Source organism: Erpetoichthys calabaricus, chromosome 3 (genome assembly GCF_900747795.2).
Source record: "Erpetoichthys calabaricus chromosome 3, fErpCal1.3, whole genome shotgun sequence".
NCBI lineage: Eukaryota > Metazoa > Chordata > Cladistia > Polypteriformes > Polypteridae > Erpetoichthys > Erpetoichthys calabaricus.
Window position 1 is genome coordinate 112103932 of NC_041396.2, and position 27265 is coordinate 112131196.

Below are 27265 nucleotides of genomic sequence, written 5' to 3' on the forward strand. Positions count from 1 at the left end.
ATAGCCCTTAAGCTCAGCGTTCTGTGAGAAGACAATGGGAAAAGCACGGGAGAAAATATAAGAATTTCGGCGAATACCAAGTGGAGGTACAGGAAAAACGTACTATTTTTTGGTTTAAACAGTGGTATAATCAACAAAAGGAAGTTGATCGAGTGACAGAGTGTCGGAGAAACTCGAAAGCTCAAGTTCACAAAGTCGCACAGTACCCGAAATAAAAAAGAAGTCACATATCAAAGTCGCCGTGAAAAGGCAAGTCATAGCCCACCATCTGAGTGTCATATGAAAGCTTATTAGGGTTCAGACAAAAAAAATAGGCACACAGTGGGGAAAAAAGCACGAAATGTCAACTTTAATCTCGAAATTTCCACTTTAATCACGTAGTTTATTTTGCCATTAAAGTAGAACATCATAAACTTCATCTTAAAATCGTTTAATTTACTAGTTTCTCAAATCCCATTGTAACTAAAGTAGCACATTAAATGCTTGTTCTGTATTTGATCTTCTATGTGCTCTGTGTGTGAATCACTACGTGCTTCTTAAACGGGCTCTCTCTTTCTCCCACAGGACACATAATCCAGTACATTCATGATATTACAGCTCTCTGAATAATTAAAATACTGAGATGTATACGTGATATCTTCTTCATGATGATAGGAATGAAAGCATGTTATTAAACATGGGAACACGGTGGCGCAGTGCTTGTTCAAGTCTCACGCAAGAGGCTTGCTGCGCCATGCGCGACCTTCGATGAAATAATTTATTACAGAAGTTCTGTCTCTTTCAAACGTACTAACCTCCAATTCCCGTCCTTACTTTTCTTTCTCCAAATACCCAATCGCTACACAATCAGCTCTGTAATAGACGTGAAGCCATTTGTAAGCTTAGAACGCTGATTCTTCAAAAATTTTAAGGAACATTGAAATATCTTCGTAGTACATGTTTAATTATTCTATCCGTCTATCTTTCCAGTGTCGCACCAGCAAGAATACAACACAATGCAGGAACAATCCCTGAACTGGCTAGCGCTGCGGTACCGTGTCCTCACATGTTTAATTATTAACAATACAGATTATTTAAATGAAGTTAAAGTTTTATCTGTATAATATAATCAACATATTTTGCTGCATTTCATCTTAAAAATGATATCGTCATCATATGTAAATATGTGCTTTATAAAGTGTCGCAGGTTGTGCAATGTTATAACTGTAGTGCAAGTTTACAGTGAGGTAATTGTACTTATAAGTACAAACAGTTCTACAAGGAGCACTTGATGGACTGATTGAGTGCGTTTATAGTTCTTCAGATGAAACGTTTTCTAAACCGCGAAGTCCGTACAGGAAAGTCTCTGAAACGTTTTGCCGTGGCTCAGGCAGCGTCTGTTTCATGCTGTATACCAATAATTCTCTTTCCAATTAGCTGCTGCTGTGATTCCCCACTCAGATACAGTGATATAAATACTCCGAGTGGTGCAGTGAGAGTAATATGGAAAAAGATGATCTGCTGTGGCAACCCCTAACGGGAGCAGCTGAAAGAAGAAGAAAATGCATTGAAAGTAACAACGCTAAAGCAGTTATGGTATTTGGAATACTATGGCTATTCCCTGGACCATTATATTGTTGCAGGTTAATTACAATCAGATGCATTACACTAATAAACAATATGCAGTTAGTTTCAGTGTATTTATAAAGCCGCGTCAGGAATGTGGATCTAAGAAAGAAAGGGTGACCACACAGGAACAGTAGCACTGCTTTGACGCTGGGTGCCGCCAGTCTGCAAAACCGAGCGGAGAAATTGCGTACGCCAGGGTGTGAGGTACCGTGGAAATGTGTGTGGCTTTACGCCAAGTTTAGGTTTTATACATCGCAATTTGAGCCAACCAAGTGAACAACATTCTCCAGGGGGTAGGGGTATCGATATCGAAGTCTACCATAAAGAGAAGACTGTATGAAAGTAAATACAGAGGGTGCACTGCAAGGTGCAAGCCATTCATAAGCCTCCAGAATAGAAAGGCTAGATTGGACTTTGCTAAGGAACATCTAAAAAATGCAGTTAAATTGATTGGGCGGCGTTTCATGATACAGATGGACAATGACCCAAAGCATACAGCCAAAGCAACCCAGGATTTTATTAAAGCAAAGAAGTGGAAAATTCTTGAATGGCCAAGTCAGTCACCTGATCTTAACCCAATTGAGCATGCATTTCACTTGTTGAAGACTAAAATTTGGACAAAAAGGCTCACAAACAAACAGCAACTGAAAACCACTGCAGTAAAGGCCTGGCAGAGCATTAAAAAGGAGGAAACCCAACATCTGGTGATGTCCATGAGTTCAAGACTTCAGGCTGTCATTGCCAGCAAAGGGTTTTCAACCAAGTTTTAGAAATGAACATTTTATTTCCAGTTATTTAATTTGTCCAATTACTTTTGAGCGCCAGAAATGAAAGGATTGTGTTAAAAAAATGCTTTAGTTGCCTCACATTTTTATGCAATCGTTTTGTTCACCCCACTGAATTAAAGCTGAAAGTCTGCACTTCAACTGCATCTGAGTTGTTTCCTTTAAAATTCATTGTGGTAATGTACAGAACCAAAATTAGAAAAAATCTGTCTCTGTCCAAATATTTATGGACCTAACTGAATGTATTTATACAATTTATTATAGAAATTATATAAAATAATAATTTTAGACATGTACTTTTTTATTCATCAGCTGTCTGTAATGTTTGTATTTGAAATGTGGCCCAAAATATTTTTTTTTCCATTGTGGCCCAGAATATTGAAAAGGTTGGACATCCCTGCCCTAGGGGAAATTGTCTTTTTACACAACCTTTTGGGGGTTAGGATCAGCCATCACCCCTGCTTCAGCAACCTTGGAGTAATTTTTTAGGTTAAGGGCCTTGTTCAAGGTCCCAACTGAGCAGGAGCCCTTCTGGCAGTAATAGGATTTGAACCGGCAACCTTCCAGATACTAGCGCAGATCCTTAGCCACAGAGCCGCCACTCTGCCCAACTTTTAACTCCGCCTGACATCTAACCCTGTTTACCTTTATAAATCTTAATAATCGTGTAAATATGTACCCTGTGAAGCTTAGACAGTCCTGGGGTTGGGGTATCTCACAAACCATTGAGCGCTGTGAGGAAATAACACACAATTGAGGGATGTGGTGGAATTGGAGACCCCCTGTGAAGCAACAGGTGCCAGCATGTTGCTTAGCAATGAAACACTGTTGACAATATTTGTCACCTGATAACAGCCACACTGCAGTTCAAAAGCAGATGCACCACACAGTTATAATTGCTGTAGTACTGCCAGGATCCCCAGCAGGAGAGGAACAGCAGGTATTGCATCAAGTTTAGTCTCCCTTGTCAAAAATGTCAATCCAACCTCGAAATCAGTGATGTTTCATGATCATGGCTTGCACAGAAATCAATACTAGACCTTACCCTTCTCTATGGATTACTACAGGGTCTAAATTCCATTCTCTTAAAAAAAAAAAAAAAAAAAAAGTTATTCACCTTTACAAACTCTTCACACACAGCAAGGAACCTGCAAGAACACACATTCCTGCAGCTCATTCACAGGTCACAGTTGTGCATGCAATGCTGTGTGTGCCAAGAACCATGTTCTATTACAAAGTAGTCAGTCAGTCAGTTGGTCATTGTCCAACCCACTATATCCTAACACAGGGTCACGGGGGTCTGCTGGAGCCAGTCCCAGCCAACACAAGGCGCAAGGCAGGAACAAACCCCGGGCAGGGTGCCAAACCACCGCAGTACAAAGAAGCAACCTGTCTTATTTGATTACAATCACATATTTCACTCTACTGGAACTGCACCAGACCCACAACCTTCACCCTGAGTGTGATGCATCTATTCTGGCTATGTATGTACAAGCACACTCCCATACCTACTACCACAAGGCTAGCTCACAGGGAGGACCTCTGCATCTCTTTTCCAGTGTGGAACTGAGGTTCTCAGTTTTTTCTTTGCAAACCATTTATGAAGTCAGAAATAGAATGTTTGTGTCTGGTTCATTGTTTCATAGTATATTTAACATTATAAGCAGATTGCATTTCTGTTTTGAAGAAGTTGTTTCTTGATGGATTTAGTATCCTGTGTACTATATTATGGAATCAAAAAACAGTTCTGAAATTATACCGAATTATCAGCACCACTTCAGAACACAAATTAAAAATATGTACACTTTATAGGTAGGGTGGTGCGGCTTCCTCACAATAAGGAGGCCAGGGTTTGCGCACCAAGCCCCCCCTGCATGTAGTTTGCATGTCCTTCCCATGTCTTTGTGCTTTCCCTCCGGGTGCTCCGGTTTTGTTCCATTAATTCAAAGACATGCAGGTGAAGTGAACTGGCCCTGGTGTGTGGTGTGGTGTGCGTGTGTGGTTGTGTTTGGGTGTTTGCCCTGTGATAGACTTGTGCCCTGCCCTGTCCAGGGTTTGTTCTGCCTTGCACCCTATGCTAGCTGGGTTGGGCTCCAGCAGACCCCTGCAACCTTGTTCAGTACTAAGCAGGTTAAAAAGTGACTAACAGACTGACAATGTATAGGTTAGCTTGAGAGAGAGAGTGTATAATTTGGTTTTAGGAAAAAAAAGTGTTAAATAGGTTTATTTTAGGATGGATTATATTTAGTATTTCAAACTGTGTTGCAACATCAAAATGTTTATCTTTATTTAGTATAACCATTTGTTTTTAATCAGAAAATATTGTCTGATAAAGCAAAATGGACAGATGCCTTGGAGATCTGTGAACAACTACCTAACAGTCATTAGTATCAAGAGTATTTTAATGTCAGTTGTAGACATTGAACAGTGATGACCCTGTACCTTTATTAAGAAGGCCAGAAAGGAACTTATATTCTTGACTTTTAATTCATTCTTTATTTTAATCTTTTTTCTTTTTTTTTTTTTTATATAAAGTTTGGACTACTTTTTTAGGTGGTTATTTGATACAAAGTTTTTGGACAATGCTAAAGTAAGATTTGAGTAAGTATTTTACTATTTTGTGTATGTCATTTAATTACAAGCTTAAAATATGAAAATTGCTTCATATTACAGTGACCATCTTAAAGCTACTCATTTCTACTATTTAATTACCTCACTTGAAAATGCATTTGTGCTATGCAAAGTTGTGTTACAAGTCAGTAGACCTATAATACCTGAGATGATGCTGTTTTTTTCTTCTTTTTTAATAAAAAAGCATGCTGCTGAAATACTGAGAAGTACTTTTACTCTATTCTGATAACAATATTAGGCATTTTAGGATTATGTAGTTGTGGGAATGTTTCAACAAATTGAATTATTTACTGTGTAGGAAACGTACATTGGCTCTAAGGAAATAGGAAAATAGGCAAGTACAGACTTATTATCTTTACAGCATAAGGCAAGGTATGGTTGAAATGGTACAGTACACCTACAGTGAAAACAGATACATTGCACGCATACAGAGGCATATTAATAAAAGTCAAGTTAATCAAATACTTTGGAGATTGGATGATTCGTGATACATAATTCCAGACATTGCAATCTAGCACTGCTGCCTCAAAGCCCCAGAGTGTCTGATTCAAACTCCAGCCTTGTCACGGTCTGTGTACTGTATGCATGTTCTTCCTTTCTTCATGTGGGTTTGCATGATGGTGTCCCATGATGGACTGGCACCATGTCCAAGGCTGTTTCCTACTTACTGTTGCTAGGATATATGCAGACTCCCTGAACAGGATAAGTGGGTCAGAAGCTGATTTCGGGTTTTTAAATGTAAATTATACTTTTTTCCAAGTTGTCTGTTGTAGTGAGAAGTAGCTTAAGAGTATTACGACCACTGTGCTATTCATAGGCTTCACATGGGCTTGTTCTCTTGAACTGAACACTTGTTTTCTGAAACAACTCATGCTTGTGTTCCATGGGAATGTGTTCTTTAAGAAGTGCAGTCATTTTAAAACCTTTATATCCCTCCTGAGTAACCACCACAGAGACATTAAGATGGGAAATATCTGATACTAAAGAAAGTATATATTTAGATTTTCTGTTAATGCAGCTTTCTTATGAACAGCTGAAGGAAGTTTAGAAGAGAGTACAGTTGCCTTATATATTTTTTCCTCCCCAAAAGTAACCAAATGAAAAAGACTTTTTTTTTCTGTTGACCAAGATTTAACATCAGTGAACATTAAATAATTTCCAGTAAATGTCAAGTGTAGGTAACCTGTTTTAGGTACCTTAGCCCCTCCTATTTATGGTTTAATTAGTATATTTTTAGTATGTATGTTGCTAAAATGTTATTCTATGCATATGCATGTAGGCTGAGTATACAATGTGCATAAAATAGAACCCGGCTTATAGGCCACAGTTATGCATTACCCACTATACTGTATATTATTCACCTCCAACCACACTTCATTTAATGCTCTCATGTGAGACAATCCAAGCATTCACTACTAAAAACCAGCAAATCAGAATGTGAAAAAGCATTAGTTTTTTTTTTTTTTGCAATCAGATTCATCAACTAACTTTTATATATCTTTTTTTAATCAGTTGATTCAATGTTTACAACTTTGATTACCTTCAGCCATAATCTTTCAGAGTCTATACCAAATAATGTTTACTTTTCAGTTTATTTTATTAAAGTAATGCAACTTTCACTTCATTATAATTGATTACATAGTCTTACAACTATGAATAAAGTTTTTTGAACTTAAATATTATTAAGTTACAGTCTTTGTTGTCTTTCGTCCAAAGCAGAAACTGAAAGATCAGCAAAATCAACATTGAACACATGAGATATTTTCTTTTTACAGTGTTAGATTTTATGCTCATTAGCACTGCTTCTTCCTTATTATTATGTATGCTTTCTAGATGTGTGTTCCTGCCAGATCAGGGTGCTTTCTTTGTGAATTACGTGATTGCCTCTGCCTTTATTGGCACTGGAATGGAACTGCTCCGTCTCCCAAGCTTATTTCTCTACCTTATCAGGATGGCTGTGGCACGATCTGCAGCAGAACGAAAATATGTGAAGCATGTAAGTATTCTTTTTTGAAACATAATTATTGTAAACCTTAAATCCAAGGCTGTTCATAAAGGTTAAGAATGGACATGAATAGTGGCGTTTCTGGATTTTACAGTTTTTAGCAAAATTCAATTCTGTTATTTAACAGTGTCAAGAAACCAGCAAAAGCTCAGCTTAAGAACTGAATTGGCCCAGAAATGGACTGGAGGTACTCAGATATAAAAAAAAAAATTAAAATTGGCATGTGAAGGCATGAGTGGTAGGCTGGATTATTTCAAAATTATGCAATGAGCTCAACACAAGGATATGAGTATCAGTTAAAAACAGAAAAATGAGTTCCTCTTTTAAGTGCTGTACAAAAATTGAACTTTTGAACCAAGCAGTTGCACTACTCAAAAAAAATTACTGAAAATGTAAATACATACAGTATATGCTTTTTATATAATGGTAATTGTGATGAATGCAGGGTGAATCTTAAGAGCCGTAAGGTCACCATTGCCTCTACAGCTCCTGCTCCATACTCTAGGAAAGATAACCTGGGTATCCCACCCAGCCCATATCTGGACAACAGTTAACTGTATTGTCTAACGAGAATTATGTGATTTTTCACAAGATCTTCACAAGATTTTTACAGCCTGGAACTCTGATATTTACACCACATTTCACTCAAAGTAGCTTATTTTAATAATCCTTATATTATTTTGCTTGTGTCTGTCCGTGCTCGATATAAACAACGGTTGCCACAATTACTATATCCCTCCACAACAATAGCGAGGAAAAGGGACATACAGCTTAGCTGTCTCGCCGGCCTACATACTTATACCAGTGCACAGCAGTACAAACATCTACATCATGCCAGACCAACCACCACAGACAAGATGCCTTAGAACAACAAAGACAACATATGACAAACCACAGAGCGATGTTCTCCGTAGATCAGCAGCAACAAGTCTTGCACCTAGACAGTGAACGAAAAACAAACTACACACGCAACCTTTCTGAAGAGCAGCAGCACACTGCCAGATAACAAGAAACATTACGATGGAAAAGCTACAGGGATTCTATAACACTGACAACTCAAACCAAGATATTCCCTTTATATTACGATGTAGGCAGTTCCCTGTTCATTTAGCATATTGTATGACAATCACATTGTCACAATGATAAATGTTTAATAACGTCTGAGTTTATTTGCCAGGCCCTGCTTTTACTCATGACCAGTTGTACACTACATTTTCCAGAGTTGCATCGAAACCCGGATTAAACGTACAGGTACTTGTGGGTTACACACAGGGAGATATTTTTGCCGACAATAACGTTTATGCAACAAATTGCATTTTCCGACAATTATTATAGACATCGGTATACTACATTACCTGATGGCTAGACTTCACACATACTGACTTGCATGTGCCCTGCATTTCCCTTCTTAAGCTGTTCATGTTACACTTTGTATTGTACATACTAACATCCCACACTAATCATGTGACTATTCTAATATTGAGTCCTCTCACAAGTCACTACATATTAAAATAATCTTTCTTACTGTAGAATTTGATGTTTTTTTCCCTCTCTCATCATCATTTTATTAACGCTTTTATTCTTGCAAATTGTCTCTTACGGACAATTTGATTTTCAAGAAAGCTACTTTAAAACACTAATGTCTATAAGCTATGGTAGAAATAACTGAGTCATACTGTATGTAAAGGCCAGAGGAACAAAATAAGAGAACACAGTCTAACCAGTGGCGACCCGTTGTACTTTTGGACATGGGTCCTCAAAGTGGAGAATCATAACCAGGACATTAGAAACTGACAGAAATCCCACATCCCAAGAATTATTGCTTCTGTTCGAATCCTACCTCTATGCACCTGAATATCTTAAAACCTATGGCATCTGACTATTTTAGCGCTTTTTGACTGTTTTAAGCTTGGTAGGTCTAAGTCGGAAGACTTTTTTTTTTTTTTTTTAATTTTCAAATCTGACCAGTAGGAGGTGATTTACGTTTTATGTCACATTTTTTGTTTTAGAAAGCATGTAGTAGAAGCTCTGCTTGCTTGATGTCGGAATAGAATGACACAATAGTAGTCTAGATCTTGTAGGGTACAGCCGGGACGCTTCTACGCTGAGAGGACCGGGGGAGGAAGTATTTCCAGAGCATTACCTTACCTGGAGCGCTGGATGGCAGTGGTGCCTCGGACTCCCGTGGGGCTCCATGGGAACTGGAGTTTGGTGCAGCCCTGTTGGGTTCCATGGGCGCAGCCAGGGGGTGCTCCAGCTGCTGCTGAGCCGTTGGTTGCAGCCCTTGCAGGTGCCTTATAAAAGGAGCTAGCAGCCACTACTCTGGGAGCCAGAGTCGGGTGGAAGAGGACCAAGCTTGCCAGGAGAAGTGGAGGCGAAGAAAGAAAGAAGAGAAGGAAAAAAAAGAAGGGAAGTGTGCTTTTGACTTGTGTTGTGACTGGGGAAAGTGTTTTCTACAGGGGGGGAAAAAAAGTGCCACGCACTTGTGTCCCATGTCTGTCTGTATTAGGTTTGGGTGGCAGTGGGCCTCCTGGTGGTCTACAGTCTGCTGCATGACCTGTGCCTGCAGGTTCTTTTTTGTTCTTGTTTTACCATTGTAGAAGTCTATGCACGTGAAAAGTTTCTATAAGTTGAGATAATGTATGCAGAAAATGATAATCGGTGGCAGCTAATCACAACATTTGAATTCTAGTGATTTTTGTTTAAGCCTTTTTTTTGATTTTCTTAACAGAATTGCAAATCTCAATTTTCTTCATTTGTTTAAGCTGTAAGTGAAACATTTATGAACTTCTCACTTACATTTTTCCTGTTTTTGTTTATTTTAAAAATATGGTTAAAACTGATAAGATGGCAGTAAATTTCACCACACTGTCACTTTGCATGAACCAGACTTTTCAGAGTTCATTTGTGTAATCACACGCCAATGAAAAACAGTCAACATAGTTAAATGTAAAAATTCCCAAGGGCTGTTTAACTAAATAAACTCTGCTAGGGGTGGGCATGAATTCACTTATGGTCCCTAAAATATCAAGGCAGATGATACCAATTTGTAATAAATAAAGGTGGATTTCAGCAGCTTGGTGTATGTCTCATTGTTAAAAGTACTGATCATCTGAGGTTACAGGAACATCTGGGGGTATCATTTTTCTCTGTGTCCAATGACAGCTCTGGCTATTTTGCTGAGCTAAGCAAAAGTAAAAATGTCATGCCCAAACCAGAGTCTTGAAGGCAAATGGTATAAATATTATTGCAGATCGAGGAGCAGGCACTTAGGGATTGAACTTGATGATTGGGGTTTGGGTCGCATGAGGCACCCACACGTATCTGATCAAAGGTTGTTGGTTAGAGGGCTCCACACAATTGATACAGTACATGAATTTCAGATTGAAGAATGGGGAGGAGTGTTGGGGATAGGAGGAAAAGATCCCTGATGCCAGTGGCTCTTTCTATTATAGTAGACAACATGCCACACCCAGAAAACTTTGCTGCCCTAGACAATCGTCTAGTTCACTTATGTGATAGAGCCAGTCCTGTCTGCATCTGTATTGTTTCTATCACTCTGAATGTTTACTTGGTTTATATAATAATAATAATTCTTTGCATTTTATATAGCGCTTTTCTCACTACTCAAAGCGCATAGCAATTGCAGGTTAAGGGCCTTGCTCAAGGGCCCAACAGAGCAGAGTCCCTTCTGCATTTTATGGGATTCGAACCAGCAACCTTCCGATTGCCAGTGCAGATCCTTAGCCTCAGAGCCACCACTCTGCTTGATGTACCTGATATACTGCTTGTGTCTGCAGGGTACCTTGGAGGATATATGTCAGTTTAGTTTTTTTGTTGCCTTTCTCAATATGATCTGATTGCAAGATATTCCCAGAACACATGGCATGATGCTTGGGGACATCATTTGCAGTTCAAACATTGGATTCAATATTTTTCTTTGTTATAACCTTAGTGGAGATAGCCTTGTACAGTGTAAAATATGTAGCCAAATTACTCCATACATTGCATAATTTTATGGATAGTGTCGTCTTGACCATTTCTTATCTGAGATTCTACTTAAAAGGCCCTATATCCCTATTGCCTTTGACCAACCAATTTTTATTTTTTTTTAAATAAATAATTTGGCAGAGTCCAGAGATCCTGCCTGTATTTTCATCATTACTAGGTAGTGCAATTTCAACTGTAGATACTGATGGAAAATTAGGAAAGTTGTTTAGTTTCATTAACGCAAGTTAAAAAACAAACAAACAAAAAAAAAACTGCAAATGCTTTTAATATCCCAGGTTTTGTGTGGTACTTAAAACACTACATGTTTCAAGGCATGGAATTTTAGCTAAAGGGTTTCAGCAAAATGAAAGTGATTTTATGGAAGTGAAAGTACACTTTGAAATTGTTAAAATGGAGTACTCAAAGCAAAGTATATAAGCTGGAAGCAATATTAATAGTTTTGATATTCTTAGATTTTAAGAATCATGGTTAAATGACAGGAATATAGTATCAGGAACTTCAGGCGACTCAGAAGAGGAGCCAGCATGGCACTATACATCAAGAGATAACCACAAACTAGGGTGGTTTACTCTTTCTAAATATCAGTTGGGCTAACCTTGTAAATTTCAAAAAGGGAAACTGAAGTGACACATCAAATACATTTTCCTTCCTTCAGTTCAAGTCCAGCACAGACTCGTGCCTGTTTAGATCTCACAACGGTGAACAAAGCAAACAGAAGTGACTGATTTTTCTTTTTCACCATCTACAATTTAAAATGATTAAAGCTTACATTGGATAGTGTCACTTAAGACATTCTCTGATTCAGGTGCCAAATAAATATGTTCCAAAAACAAATACAATAATAAAAAATAACAGTAAAATAATATATTAAATGAATACATAAAGGCTTTATTAAAAACATAAAATTTAATATCACTCTTAATTTTCAAAAAGAGCAATGAAAGTTTAATTCTGAAGAAATATTGGAAATTGCAACTGGAATTTGAAAAAAACCTAGAAAAAGGGGGAGAGACTTATAGACAGAATGCTATTGTAACCAAAAAGAACATCTGACGTTCTCCAGTAAAAAGTAGCAAAGAAATGAAGATAACATCAGAGGTGCACAAGAAAAAGTTACCAAAATTGGGCAAATTTTATACACTCTTTACTCTTTACCTTGACTCAGTCAATCAGTCATTTTCCAACCCGCGATATCCTAACACAGGGTCACGGGGGGGGGGGGGTCTGCTGGAGCCAATCCCAACCAACACCGGGCGCAAGGCAGGAACAAATCCTGGGCAGGGCGCCAGCCCACTGTAGGGCACACACACACCCGCACACACTAGGGACAATTTAGGATCACCAATGCACCTAACCTGCATGTTTTTGGACTGTGGGAGGAAAACCGGAGCACCCGGAGGAAACCCACGCAGACACGGGGAGAACATGCAAACTCCACGCAGGGAGAACCCGGGAAGCGAACCCAGGTCTCCTTACTGTGAGGCAGCAGCGCTACTGTGCCACCCTACTTTGACTCACTCACTCCTTTTTTTTTTTTTTTTTGACCTATTGTCGCTGATGCTTCTTTTTACATTAGCTGAATTAGGTAGCTTTGATTCCAGACTCCTCCTTACTTCATGCTGGGCAAACTACTGATCCTGTAACAGAGAACTTCCTTTTACAATATGCTCCATCTCACGCTGACCGGGTGCTGAATACATAAAATGTCATGGCTTCTTTCATTAATTTATGTTTTTTACTACAAGTTCAAATCTGCTTGCTTTATTTCCTTCGTAATACACACTCTGATCAATTATTTATCCATTCACTTCATGAATTCAAATGTCAAGCAGAACTGCTGATATACTGCATTAGTTTTACATTTATGTTTTCATGGAACTGTTTTATCCCATTGCCCCCCAGTATAAGAACATAAATGAAACTGCAAGTGCCAATGTGTGCTGTGGATTAAACTATTACTTGCTATACGGCTTCATCTCTCCTTTGCTTCTTACTGCTCTAGTCCAGAAGTTGCTCAATTAATAATTGTGACATAACTGAATATCTTTCTGACAGATTAACTTTCCTAATACCTTTAGGCTCCTGCTACTTTGTGCTTCCTTACTTATCTTTCTATCTTTCAATGCTGCCTTCACTTCTCTGAATGTAAATTGAATTATTTGCTTAATGCCTCCTTCTAATGTCTGTAATATGCTGTAATTACAAACAAAACTGAATTACTTACTTATTTTCCAGTCCTGCTTATTTCAACAGGGTTACAGAAAGCATAATTGCCTAGTTTACAGTCTCTCTCTCTCTCTCTCTCTCTCTCTCTCTCTCTCCTCCTCTCTCTCTCTCCCTCTCTCTCTCCCCCTCTCTCTCTCTCTCTCTCTCTCCCTCCCTCTCTCTCTCCACCTCACCCTCTTCCTCTCTCTCTGTACTGACCACACTGTGCTATTTGGGGATTAAAATCCTTAACCTCTGTTTTCGATTTGCTACCATAAACATGAGCCTGATTTCAAGAAGCATTGTGAGTTGGCTCTCCTGTAGATTAAACACCAATAAACATTGTCTTATCTTCACAAATGCTATTATTGAGAAGTTCGCAATAAATGTATATATTGGAATAAAATGTATATAAATGTATAATTCCTATCCAATAGTGTATTTTGCAAATACATTTTACTGATTATTTTTTTAGCACGTTTCATTAGTCTGGTGCTTCTATTTGATATATTCAGTGGTATTTACAGTGCTATTTTAAAGTAATGTTTTAATGCATGCTACTTTAGTTAAATCTTACTGTGTTTTGTACATGGTCTCCTGTCACTAGGTATAATAATTACAGTTTGTTACAGTTTTATTCAGTCATGTTGTCAAGCTTTTAAACTATGAAGATTGTGGCATATGCATGGCTCCTGGGCATTAGCTAGTGGAAATCAGTTTTTAGAAATGCTTCTCCCTAAAAGTATGACATTTAGAAATATTTCAGTTGAGGCAATTTGTCTGGGTCTTTGGATTTAGCATTTTACACAAGCTGTGTGATATTCTAAGGTAAACACAAATTGAATTTATCTGATCATTTTAATTGTTGTGTCATAGATTTTCCATTTTATGTGTTTGTAAATTCTTTTGTGTGCTGGTACACAGTGTGACACAGCATATTTTTTTTTTATTCTTAGCACCAGGCCTATGAATTTGAATATGGAGCGATGTATGCCTGGACACTATGTACATTTACCGTAATTGTAGCGTATAGCATCACCTGCCCTGTCATTGTGCCATTTGGTAAGTCACTTTGATACATCAAGCACCGATCACTTGCAAGTATAAAGTATAAATAAAATCTTGTTGCAAATATGACTATTATATATATGGTGAAATTGATCTGTTGATATTAAAAATCTTCACTAGACAGAAAAACAACAGGGATACTGTAGATATAAATGAGAAAGGTATGATAGTTTGTGTTAGATGCAAGAACTTTAACTATTCAGAGGGTGGGGGTCCACAACAATGACAAGCTGGACTGGTCTCATAACACAGAGGAACTATATAAGAAAGTACAGAGTAGTCTCTCCTTTTTTTTTTTTTTAATTTTTTTTTTTAAACTTTGGGAGACTGCGCGGCTTTAATGTAGGTAGTGACATCCTTTACATGTTCTTCAACTCTGTGATGGCCAGCAGGGCTGTGGAGTCAGTGTAGAGGAGTCAGAGACAATTTTAGGTATCTGGAGTCGGGGTCGGAGTTGGCAAAAATGTACCGACTCCTAATAAATTTAAATTGTAATGAAAAAAATACAGCAAGTTCAAATGTCCCATTTCACAAACAATATTCATAATTATGTACTTCTCTGATGTAAGAATAAAGCCCAGTGCATAGTTGTGTTACTACTAGTGTGAAGTTCAGTTGAGCTATTATAGAACTTAACATTCATATATTGTAATCTGGATTATGGTACATTACAAAGTGTTATTTCAGACTAGGGGGCTTCGCTCGCCCACCCCCGGGTTTGGTTTACCGGATAAACAATTTAAAGAGATTAGAGATTATTTTCACTTTTACTTTAAAACTTTTGTAAAAACAATATTTGTCCTTTATTTCCTGCCCCGGGCGTGGTTAAATTTCTTTCTCGCGGGACAAATAACGCTACTCGTGTTGTGAAGGGGGGGGGGGGGTTTGGGGGGGCTGAATGCACACTAAGGAGATGCAGTCGGATCAGCTGTTTTGGAAAAAAAAAAAGTTTTGAACTTTTGCTGCTGGCGAGCTGCATGCTCTGCTTGTTGCGCTACGCGTCAATCATATAAAAGCCTGTACAGCAGCTGTCCTTTTGCCACTTCACGTCTCTGCCACACGTGTTGTAAAGGGGTGGGGGGGGGATTCACTGAACGCACGCTAAGGGGATGCGCTTGGATCATCTGCTGGCTTGCTGCTGCTGGCGAACTGCGTGTTATGCTTGTCGCTTGTTGTTTTAAGAGCTGGGAGCACATGAAGTGTCTGCCAAAAGCATTCCAACAACTGCTAGGTTAGATGTCTGCGAACTTTTTTTAAATTGTTGGTAAGTAGGGCGTGACATGCAAAAGTCACTGTCTCACGGGTTTTGCTTCCTAAGGTTGTAATGTCTAGTCTTACGTGTCATCAAAGTGTTCTCTCCGAGATGATCAGGTATTGTTCGCTTTGCTCCACCCCCCCGGAGGTGCGTTGCGCTCCTGCCACTTCACATCTCTCCCGCTCATGTTGTGAAGGGGGGGGGGCAGAATGCACGCTAAGGAGATTCGGATGGATCAGCTGCTGGCTTTGTTCTCCTGCTGCCAAGGTGCGTGTTTTGCTTGTCGCATTGCGCGTCAATCATTTAAAAGGCTGTTCTTCTGTCTCACTGCCTTGTCTCATGGGACGTTAAAGTGCCTCTCACGGGACGTCAAATTGTCTTCCGAGAAGATCACGTCTCGTCTCCCTGCTAAGATTTTTTTTTATAATGGAGAGATTTAATGTGTTTAACAAGTTTATTTGAGTGTAAGCAAGTGTAATGATGTAGGTGTAGGTGTGTGCTATGGCCTGATGTGTGTTCAGGAGTTCTTGTCTTTTGTTTAAACTGGCCAATACGGTAGAGAGTCAGCTTCCTAGCCAGTAGTTCTGTGGTTAAATGACGTGTATGTTGCCTTCCTTCAATCAACATGGAAAATACATTAGCATATTAAATACAGAGGAGTCGGAATCTAAGGATTTATCTACCGACTCCACAGCCCTGATGGCCAGTGCAGTATTTTCTACGCTGTGGTGTGCTGGGCTGGTAACATCACTTCAAGAGAGGCCCATCAAGCTAATTTAAAAAAAAAAAAAAGGCTCGGTTATGGGATGCAGTCTGGAACCCCTGGAGGTAGTAGAGTTGGAAGGAATGAAGACAAAACTGAGTGCCATTATGAATAATGCTGCACATACTTTCTTTGACACAGTAACACTGAGTACTTTCTGCCAGCAAGGTATTTAGCAGAAGTGTGTAAAGAAATGCTACTGGGGCTAACTTCGTACCAAAAACAATACATCTGCATAATGCATCACTGGAACTGCTCTTTTTATCTTTAGCCAAGTCAGAAAAGCTTTTTTTTAGTTATTCTAGATTGTATTTGAGAACGTGTTTGTTTCTCATAATATAAAAACAATTGATCAGCAAAGAGGTTGGCAGGGCTGATGGGAAATGCTCAAGTGGAGTTTGTAAACTGTGTGATTTGGACAAATTCAAACATCTGAAAATCAACAAACCATTGTAAGATATGTCAGATTTCTGCTGCATAAATACTTATAACTACTACCTTTGTAAATACAGAATGTGTATATTTTCTTCTTCAGGACTGATATACATGCTGCTGAAACATCTTGTGGACAAGCATAATCTTTACTTTGCATATCTGCCTGCTAAACTAGACAAGAAGATCCACTATGGTGCTATAAAGCAGGCAATGGCAGCTCCTATTATTTGTCTCTTTTGGCTTTATTTTTTCTCTGTTATCAGATCAGGTACAGTATTAAATAAAGATTTTTATTTGTGCTGTAGGTGACCACTTAAATGTTTTCATAATCATCTTTCGTTTTACATAATTGTGTTTTCTTGTGCTTGCATTATTTACTTGAGATTATACATGTCATGTCCAAATACAACTGCTAAAAAAGAGTTTCTTTACACTGTCATAAGTGTATAAAGGTCAAACATATGATTGTGACATTAAAAAAAGAGACTTTCTAGTATGGCAATAGAAACGTAGCTGGTTTTAAATTGAGTGCTTCTCAGAGTAGTTGATACTACAGTCTACTGAACTTTTTACTTATTTGTTTAACCAAGAAAGGAGACCTGCTTAAAAATATGGTTGCCTTTTTATGGCAGTGACCACAACTTTGAACTTTATTTTTTTGAACAGTATATATATATATATCAATGTGTATGTATGTATGTGTATGTATATATGTATATATATATGTACAGTGGAACCTTTGTTCACGACCATAATTCGTTCCAAAACTCTGGCCGTAAACCGATTTGGTTGTGAACCGAAGCAATTTCCCCCATAGGATTGTATGTAAATACAATTAATCCGTTCCAGACCATACGAACTGTATGTAAATATATATTTTAAGTTTTTAAGCACAAATATAGTTAATTAAACCATAGTATGCACAGCGTAATAGTAAATTAAATGTAAAAACATTGAATAACACTGAGAAAACCTTGAACAACAGAGAAAACTAACACTGCAATAGTTTGCGCAATAGCGCTACCAACTGCTGGCTAAAAACACTTTTTTTTAATGAGTTTTAAGCACAGGGAAAAAAAAGAACATTTGAAAAAATCCGTAATTTAATAAACCACCAAGAAAAGTAACATTGCAACAATGCACACTACGAACCGATTGCTGTAAACAGAAGTGAAAACAAAATCAAGCCCAGTGCATTCTTTAACTGCCTTCCTACCTTATGCGTCCAGCTCTCTCTCTCGTGTGTGTGTGTGTGTGCGTCTGTCTCTCTCTCTCTTGCTCGCAGCACAGGAAATGCACAGGGAGAGACTGAACATGTACAAACCGAAAGGGAAACTGGCTTGTTCGTATACCGAATGTGTGGTCGTGAACCGAGGCAAAAGTTTGGTGAACTTTTTGGTCGTAAACCGATTTGTATGTGTACCGAGACATTCGTGAACCGAGGTTCCACTGTATATGTGTATATATGTGTGTGTGTGTGTGTGTGTGTGTATATATATATATCTATATATATATATAATATATGTGTGTGTGTGTGTATAGATATCGCATTGCCGGCAGTAAGTCGAACCCATTTCCAGTGAGAGTTGGACTCCGCCAGGGCTGGCCTTTGTCACCGATTCTGTTCATAACTTTTATGGACAGAATTTCTAGGCACAGCCAGGGTGTTGAGGGGGTCCGGTTTGGTGGACTCAGGATTGGGTCACTGCTTTTTGCAGATGATGATGTCCTGTTTGCTTCATCAGGCCGTGATCTTCAGCTCTCTCTGGATCGGTTCGCAGCTGAGTGTGAAGCGGCTGGGATGGGAATCAGCACCTCCAAATCTGAGACCATGGTCCTCAGCTGAAAAAGGGTGGAGTGCCCTCTCAGGGTTGGGAGCGAGATCCTGCCTCAAGTGGAGGAGTTCAGGTATCTCGGGGTCTTGTTCACGAATGAGGGAAGAATGGAGCATGAGATCGACAGGCGGATCGGTGCGGCGTCCGCAGTGATGCGGGCTCTGCATCGGTCTGTCGTGGTGAAAAAGGAGCTGAGCCGTAAGGCAAAGCTCTCAATTTACCAGTCGATCTGTGTTCCTACCCTCACCTATGGTCATGAGCTATGGGTAGTGACCAAAAGAATGAGATCGCAAATACAAGCGGCTGAAATGAGTTTCCTCCGCAGGGTGTCTGGGCTCTCCCTTAAAGATAGGGTGAGAAGCTCAGTCATCCGGGAGGGGCTCAGAGTAGAGCCGCTGCTCCTCCGCATCGAGAGGAGTCAGATGAGGTGGCTTGGGCATCTGATCAGGATGCCTCCTGGACGCCTCCCTGGTGAGGTGTTCCGGGCACGTCCAACCGGGAGGAGGCCCCGGGGAAGATCCAGGACACGCTGGAGGGACTATGTCTCCCGGCTGGCCTGGGAACGCCTCGGGATTCTCCCGGAAGAGCTAGAAGAAGTGGCCGGGGAGAGGGAAGTCTGGGCATCTCTGCGGAAGCTGCTGCCCCTGCGACCCGACTTTGGATAAGTGGAAGAGGATGGATGGATGGATATATATATATATATGATAGATAGATAGAGAACGAACGACAACAACCCAGACATTTTTACAGACACCATCAGAGTATGCCTCACAGAGCAAACATTATACAGTAGCCAAAACACAAACCAATTTGTACATTAAATGTGAAAGCAGCAAATACAAATAAAAAGAAAAAAGCAGTATAGATAGGCCCCAGGAGGAAAGTATACCTGAATAATGTCTTTGGCAAGTACCATTAATAATAAATAAAAAAAAATACAACACCCAGAGAACATACTGTCCAAGTTTGGGTTGTGTTGTGATATCCAGGTAAAGAAAATCACTAATAGGATGGGAAGGAAAACTTCCTTTTAATAGAGTCTTCTGTCTACTTTAGAAAGTTTTTGATATTTGTAACAAAGAATGGATTTATTTTTGTTGTATAAACAGCAAAACATTACATGAAGAATATTCTTTATTAACGAAATAAATGTAACCAACAGTACATGTCTGCAGTACTGCAGGCTGGGCTACATCTGTTTCTTCTATTAAGTACAAGGAAGCACTCAAAAATTTCAAGAATCAGTCAATAGCAGGGGAGTAGGGTGTAGTTATCGACTATGCTGGTAATTATTGTATGCCAACTATCTTATTAAACCAGTCTACATTGTGCTGATCAAGTGTATTTCTGATATTTTTTCTACAATTGTGTGTGCGACTTTGCATTTTTCAACATTAACACACCTGTTAATATTCCCTGTGAACAGGCAATTAATCAAAATAATTACATTGAACTGCTGAGGCATTAATAAAAACTACCTGGAGCAGTGGCACATGCAAAACTGCATTTTCCACATGACTGTACACCTACACACACATTGTTGAAGAGAGTTGACCAAAAACAATGTGGCTGTTAATTTGCACCAGCAAATTCCCCAGATCTTGCTCCCTTGTGAATTCTTTTTGTGCCTGAAATTAAAATTGAGACTGCAGGAAAGACTATTTACTACCATGGAAGAAATCCAGGAAAAAATTGCAGGAGGCTCTAGACGTGGTAAAAATGGAATGGAAAAAGTGTTTAGACAAGTGTGTGATGGTGACTAAAATGGAATTACTGTAAGTTATATAAAGAGGATTTTATTTTGTTAATTAAAACAGTTCTGGAAATTTTTGGGCCCTCATCCCCCATATTTCACAAATAAATTCGTGTGTGTGAAAATTTGCTGCTTTGAACTCAAAGGAGCTTTAAATAACCCCTGACCCTTTGCATGCTCCCCTTTGAGAAAGACAGGGAGTAAGAACTCATCTCAGTTTGAACTTCTAGTACCACTTCACAGTTTCTTGTCATGTGTTATACGTATGAATTGGTTTGCTTTATGCCTTGCTGTTTAGCCTTTTTTTGGTTGTAGCTTGTGAACAAGTCGGAGGGCATATGACTCAGATTTGCCAATAAGAATATTTGGGATGATTTAGTAATTATTGCTTTTAAGTTATGTTTATTGTAAACTTCTCATGTAACTTGTACACACGTTTTCTTTTTTCATGGTTAACAGTAACTAATTTTTTTACATTTTATTTTGTTTCAGGATTTTCAGCATCCACATCTCTCTTCACTCTTATTGTTCTCTGTATTGTTATTTTTCTTGCCTTGAGCTACACTTGTTTTGAAAATTTTAAGTACCTCAGTCCACGTAATTATGAGGTATGTTTCTTTGATATAAAAACACTGAGATAGATGGAAGTTAATTATACTCTTTGTTGTTTTTCATTCTGTATACAGTTTAGTAAAAACTGTACTGTATATTGGGTCTTCTGTCATTTATGTAGTGCTTGTATTGAATCTAGACTGAATGAGACATCTGATAAATATGGTACACATTTTGTCTGATTTACTTTTGAGTAATTGTAATGTCAAAATGTGGAGTACTTTACATCAAGTTGTTTATTCTTTTGTTTGCAGGTGAAAGAAAGTTCAGACAAAGAAGATATGTCAGATGGAAATTGTAAAGATGTTGTAAGTACTTACTGTTTTTATCGCAGTCATCCTTTCTCAGTATTTCATTTTTCATACAATCCATTCTTCATTTATTGCTGTCTGTGGTGTGACGCTGTACTTGTACCTAAGAGTGTGTGAAGTAATAGGTTGTAAATGGGAAAGACAGGAAGAGTTGATTCAGGCATGCAGAGCAAAATGTGGAAAATAACAGGGCAAACCTCACTGTGATGGACTTTAAGGAGACATTATTAAAGACAAATGGATGACACGAGAGAAATCACATCACCACATCAGACTGTGAAGTGTAGATGAAAGAAGTTTGCATGTATCCAGTCTTTAGAAATAAACATAGATTGATCATTAAACTGGGATGAGTGGCAGCAACAGTTGTAAATAAAACTTTTTGTCTTCTGTGACAGTTTATATGAAGAAATGCTTGTTTGAAGAGACTAATTATTACTGTTGTTATTTTTTAAGATATATGCTCCAGAGGTTCTACATAAAGCTAACGAGACTACGCCATTAGATCATCAAGGTCAAACATCTTATGGAACTGCAGAGGCAAACCCCAGTTCAGCATTGGATAAAGATGAAGCTTACTTGTTAGAATGAAGAAACCCTAAAAAGTAATATCAGTTTATTGTCCATTCACAGGGGATTTCTTGATAGTGGGCTGGACGCGGCCTGTGATGGTGTAAAACACTCTTAACATGAGGTGATAGTTTCCAACATTGTGAAGATAATTCTGACTGAATGTTGTTAGCAGATAAGAATTACCAGTGAAATGGTAGGGCTAATTTTAAGCACCATAAAATTACTATAGTTTTTTTCTCTGTGAACAATTAATGCTTTTAAATTGGTAAAATATATTTTTCTACTTTTTATGCACTATAGCCCAATATTTATACTAAAAGCATTATGTAAGACACAAATGAAGTCTTAACTGTAAATATGTAAAAGTAAATTAGAAATATCAGTGACAGATTTTTCCAAAGTCAATATAAAGATGTTCTGTCAGATGTATATACACAAGAGAAAGAAATTAAATGTTAAATTAAATAAGACAGAAGGAATTTTAAAGTTTACAACGTATTTATTTACTGGTTCCACTGTCGCATAACTCAGTCAAAGAGGAAATGAATGACATTTTTTTTTTTTTTTTAAGTTTTATTTTACCACAGTGGCTGGAGTAATCATGTATGTTGGTCTCCTTTTTTGGTGAATTTTGATGAAAATTTGTCACAATCGTTTGTCAAACTTGGTGTAGTGAAGCATATGGAAGTTGTTTAAATAATAATAAAGAATAAACTCAAATTAAAGAACTTGAAGTTAATGTATGCTTTAAATTTTAGTTAATGTTTCTCCTGAGATATTAGTATGGACAAGATACACTATCCACGTAGCCTTAGCATTAGTCCAATTGTTGGGCCAATCATGGTCGTTGCAGCACCTCAGAAACAGAAACCTCAGCTGCCCTCCTCACCCTTTCACACACTACGGACTTTAGAGTATGATAAACTGAAAAAATGTGGTTAGCACTTCCATACCCTTTTTAAAGAGAGGAGTAGGATGAAACATATTTATTGTGATAGAAAGGCCACAAATACTCGGATGACAACACTTTGCAACAATTTAGCGCAGAAGGCCATCTCTGAATTCAGTGCACGTTGGGCTTTGAAAAATGAGGAGTGACAGGAAAAGAAGCACATGCTGGGTTCCACTCCTATTGGGTCAGAACACTGGTTGATAATCAAAGCCTGGTAACTGCAGACTAATGACAATGTCACATGGTCTGGCAAATTTTCATTTCTGCTGCATCATGCAGATAGTAGGTCAAAACTTGGCATAAACTATTTGGATCCATTCTACCTTGTGTCAGTGGTACACGCTGGTAGAGCTAGTGGAAATGTGTTGGGAATTAATTCTTGATACATATTAGGGCTTTTGACCTGCTTGGTGTTAACCCCGAGCATGACATGAGCTTAGAATTCTGTATAAGCAAGGTTAAGCTCAAGACAGAATCGGGGTAACTTGTAATGTAAGCCTGAATGACTCTCATTTATTTTACTCTCTATTTAGCTGCCATCTAGTGAATGAAATAACTGGAAAAAAATCATAAATATTTCAATTCATTTTAATTTAATTATTAATATTCATGAGTGGGGTGGAGCCTTCAACCAAAAACACAAAGGCAAATGAAAAGCCATAAAGCCAGTTTTAGAATAATTGATTGGGACAATAGTGATGATGATATGAAATGGTCATCAGACATGACATGGACAGTAAAAATGATGCCTGTTCCGTATATTCCGACCTGCCAAGTTTTAGTGTTTATGGGTAACCCTGGTCTAAAGATATCTGCTGATCATGATTATCTGAACTATTTACGATTTGTCAATGATAGTCTGGTGGAAAAAAACAATTGTTGGAAGGAACTGCTATGCTAAGCAGTACATGAATAGCCATATTAAACCGTTTGCTTGTTGTAGTCTAAGCTAAAAATGAAGCGGCTTGCGAGAAAGTGGCGTTTCAAGCCTTCGGTGCCTGCTGTGATTCTGGGGAATGTAAACTCAATCTCAAATAAGATCGACGAACTGGCTGCGCTGGTGAAAAATGTCAGGACCTACAGAGAATGCAGTTTGTTGTGTTTTTGCGAAACCTGGCTAAATAACACCATCCCAGATGTCAACGTGGAGCTACCCGGGTTTAGCACAGTTAGAGCGGACAGAGATGCAAGTACCTGTGGGAAGCACAAAGGAGGAGGACTCGCTCTCTATGTTAATACACGGTGGTGTAACTCTGGACATGTTAACGTCAAAATCTCCACTTGCTGCATGGATATCGAACTGTTGGCCGTAAGTTTACGTCCCTACTACTTGCCCAGAGAGTTTGGACATGTCATTGTTGTCATCGTGTACATACCTCCTCGGGCGAACGAGGAGTCAACGAGTGACATCATCCATTCTGCTGTTGCTAAGTTACAAACGCAGCACCCCGAGGCGCTTGTGCTAATCGCTGGAGACTTTAACCATGTGACGCTGGACAAAACATTACCTGCATTCTCCCAGTATGTGGACTGTAACACCCGGGGAAATAAGACTATTGATTTACTGTATGCAAACGTTAAAGACGCATACAGCGCCACCCCGCTGCCTGCGCTTGGGAAAGCAGATCATAACCTGGTTCTGCTTCAGCCTCACTATAAACCAAAAGTGAGAGTCCTACCTGTAACCACACGATCATTCAGGAAGTGGACTCCGGAGACTGAGAATACTCTGAGAGAATGTTTTGGAACTACAGACTGGGATATCCTGCAGGGATCTCATAGTGAGAACATTGAGGAAGTTGTTGACTGCACTACTGACTACATCAACTTCTGTATGGACATTGTAGTTCCAGTAAGAACTGTATGCTGCTATGCTAACAACAAGCCATGGATTACAAGTGACATCAAGGGCCTTTTGAACCAGAAGAAAAGGGCTTTTAAAGACGGTGATCAGCATGAGCTCAAGCGCGTGCAGAAGGAACTCCATGTCCAGCTCAGGGCGGCGAAGGAGCAGTACAGGAGAAAGCTGGAGCAGAAGTTGCAGAATAACAGCATGAAGGAAGTGTGGGATGGAATGAAAATCATCACTGGCTGCAGCTCGAAGCGGGGTACCACCATCGAGAGAGACGTGAAGAGAGCAAACCAAATGAACAACTTCTTTAACAGGTTTGACCACCCTAACCCACTCTCACACTCACCTCGGAGTATTGCACCCTCCACACATCCTTCTTCTGATACCAGCATAGGAGAGACATCCCCACCCATAATTACAACAGCGCAAGTGAGCAGAGAGCTGAGGAGTCTTCGTGCCAGCAAAGCAGCAGGTCCAGATGGAGTATCACCATGACTGCTGAAGGTCTGTGCATCAGAGCTGGGGGGTCCTCTACAGCGCATCTTCAGCCTGAGCCTGGAACAGGGGAGAGTCCCGAGGCTTTGGAAAACATCTTGTATCACCCCAGTCCCAAAGGTATCACGTCCTAGTGAGCTGAATGACTTTCGGCCTGTTGCTCTGACATCACATGTGATGAAGACCATGGAGAGGCTGCTGCTTCACCACCTTAGGCCACAGGTTCAACACGCCCTTGACCCTCTGCAGTTTGCATATCAGGAGAAGGTGGGAGCAGAGGATGCCATCATCTATATGCTACACCGATCCCTCTCTCACTTGGACAGAGGCAGTAGTGCTGTAAGAATTATGTTTCTAGACTTCTCTAGCGCCTTCAACACAATCCAACCTCTGCTCCTTAAGGACAAGCTGACAGAGATGGGATTAGATTCATACCTAGTGGCATGGATCGTGGACTATCTTAAAGACAGACCTCAGTATGTGCGTCTTGGGAACTGCACGTCTGACATTGTGGTCAGCAACACAGGAATTTAGGAGGCCCAGACCCCTCATAGACCCAGTGATCATCAAAGGTGACTGTGTGCAGATGGTGCAGACCTATAAATATTTGGGAGTGCAGCTGGATGATAAATTAGACTGGACTGCCAATACTGATGCGCTGTGCAAGAAAGGACAGAGCCGGTTATACTACCTTAGAAGGCTGGCGTCCTTCAACATCTGCAATAAGATGCTGCAGATGTTCTATCAGACAGTAGTGGCGAGCGCCCTCTTCTATGCAGTGGTGTGCTGGGGAGGCAGCATTAAGAGGAAAGACGCCTCACGCCTGGACAAACTGGTGAGGAAGGCAGGCTCTATTGTTGGCATGGAGCTGGACAGTTTAACATCTGTGGCAGAACGAAGGGCGCTCAGCAGGCTCCTATCAATTATGGAGAATCCACTGCATCCACTTAATAGTATCATCTCCAGACAGAAGAGCAGCTTCAGCGACAGACTGCTGTCACTGTCCTGCTCCACTGACAGATTGAGGAGATCGTTCCTCCCCCAAACTATGCGACTCTTTAATTCCATCCGGGGGGGTAAACGTTAACATTTAACATTATACATAGTTATTGTCTGTTTTTCACCTGCATTATTATCATTCTTTAATTTAATATTATTTATTGTATCAGTATGCTGCTGCTGAAGAATGTGAATTTCCCATTGGGATTAATAATGTATGTATGTATGTATGTATGTATGTATGTATCTATCTATCTATCCATCCATCCATCCATCCATCCATCCATCCATCCATCCATCCATCCATCCATCCATCCATCCATCCATCCATCCATCCATCCATCCATCCATCCAGTCAGTCAGTCACTGGCAGCCTGTGACTGCAGACATGTGGGTGTTTTTCAGTTTCTTGAAACTGCAGGGCATAGTGTGTAAACCAGTCCAGAGATGGTACAAGTCCACAATGCAATTTTTGCAGATGCCCATTTTCAGCAAAGTTGTGTGTGTCATTTTTTAATCATTATGAAATACTTCCATTTTATTAACAGTGACTATGGTGAAGCCAATCACCCAGCGCCAAAAATATACATGTTCCCGACGAAAGTATTGATGAAAGTCTTATGGATTACAAGGGAAGGCTGTGTTGGATACAGCACATTGCATCTAAATGGGCACAATTCGGTACCGAGTTCTACATCCTGTGAAAAGCAAGCTCAGGATACATGTGAAATATTACAAAAAATCTTTTGACATCAACTCGAACAGTGCCTATGTGCGTTAGTGAATGTTTTAGAACATATCCCAAGGAGGCATATACACTAAACCTTCATCAGTACAGCTGGGGACATTAGACATACCTTTCCTGCTATTACTACATTGATGTTTTGGTATTTACACATTTCTGTTACACAATAACATTTTTTGTTGTTGAAAAAATTCAATGCTTTTCATTCATTTTTCTGGGGGCAAACATAATGCTTAGAAGGCTACTATCAACTGAGCTTCATTTGAATGTTACAGCATACTGAAACATGGCTACCAACCATATGCACTGCTTCATAGCCACAGTCTACAGCTTTTTAAATGGATACACCCAAGCATGCATTATACTGAGCTG

The 27265-nt window shown here is 39.3% G+C and overlaps 1 protein-coding gene across 2 annotated transcripts in view; it reads left to right on the forward strand.

Moving 5' to 3' along the window:
* LOC114648310 (CSC1-like protein 1) overlaps positions 1 to 22578 on the forward strand; it is a 178682-nt gene extending 156104 nt beyond the window's left edge. For both annotated transcript variants that reach the window (XM_028797283.2, XM_051925535.1), the window contains exons 17-23: positions 4929 to 4994; positions 6858 to 7020; positions 14202 to 14307; positions 16867 to 17034; positions 20847 to 20962; positions 21221 to 21274; positions 21734 to 22578. In XM_028797283.2, coding sequence (XP_028653116.2) covers positions 4929 to 4994; positions 6858 to 7020; positions 14202 to 14307; positions 16867 to 17034; positions 20847 to 20962; positions 21221 to 21274; positions 21734 to 21868 — 808 coding nt within the window. In that variant the 3' untranslated portion in view covers positions 21869 to 22578. The remainder of the gene's footprint in view (positions 1 to 4928; positions 4995 to 6857; positions 7021 to 14201; positions 14308 to 16866; positions 17035 to 20846; positions 20963 to 21220; positions 21275 to 21733) is intronic.
* The last annotated feature ends 4687 nt before the right edge of the window (positions 22579 to 27265 follow it).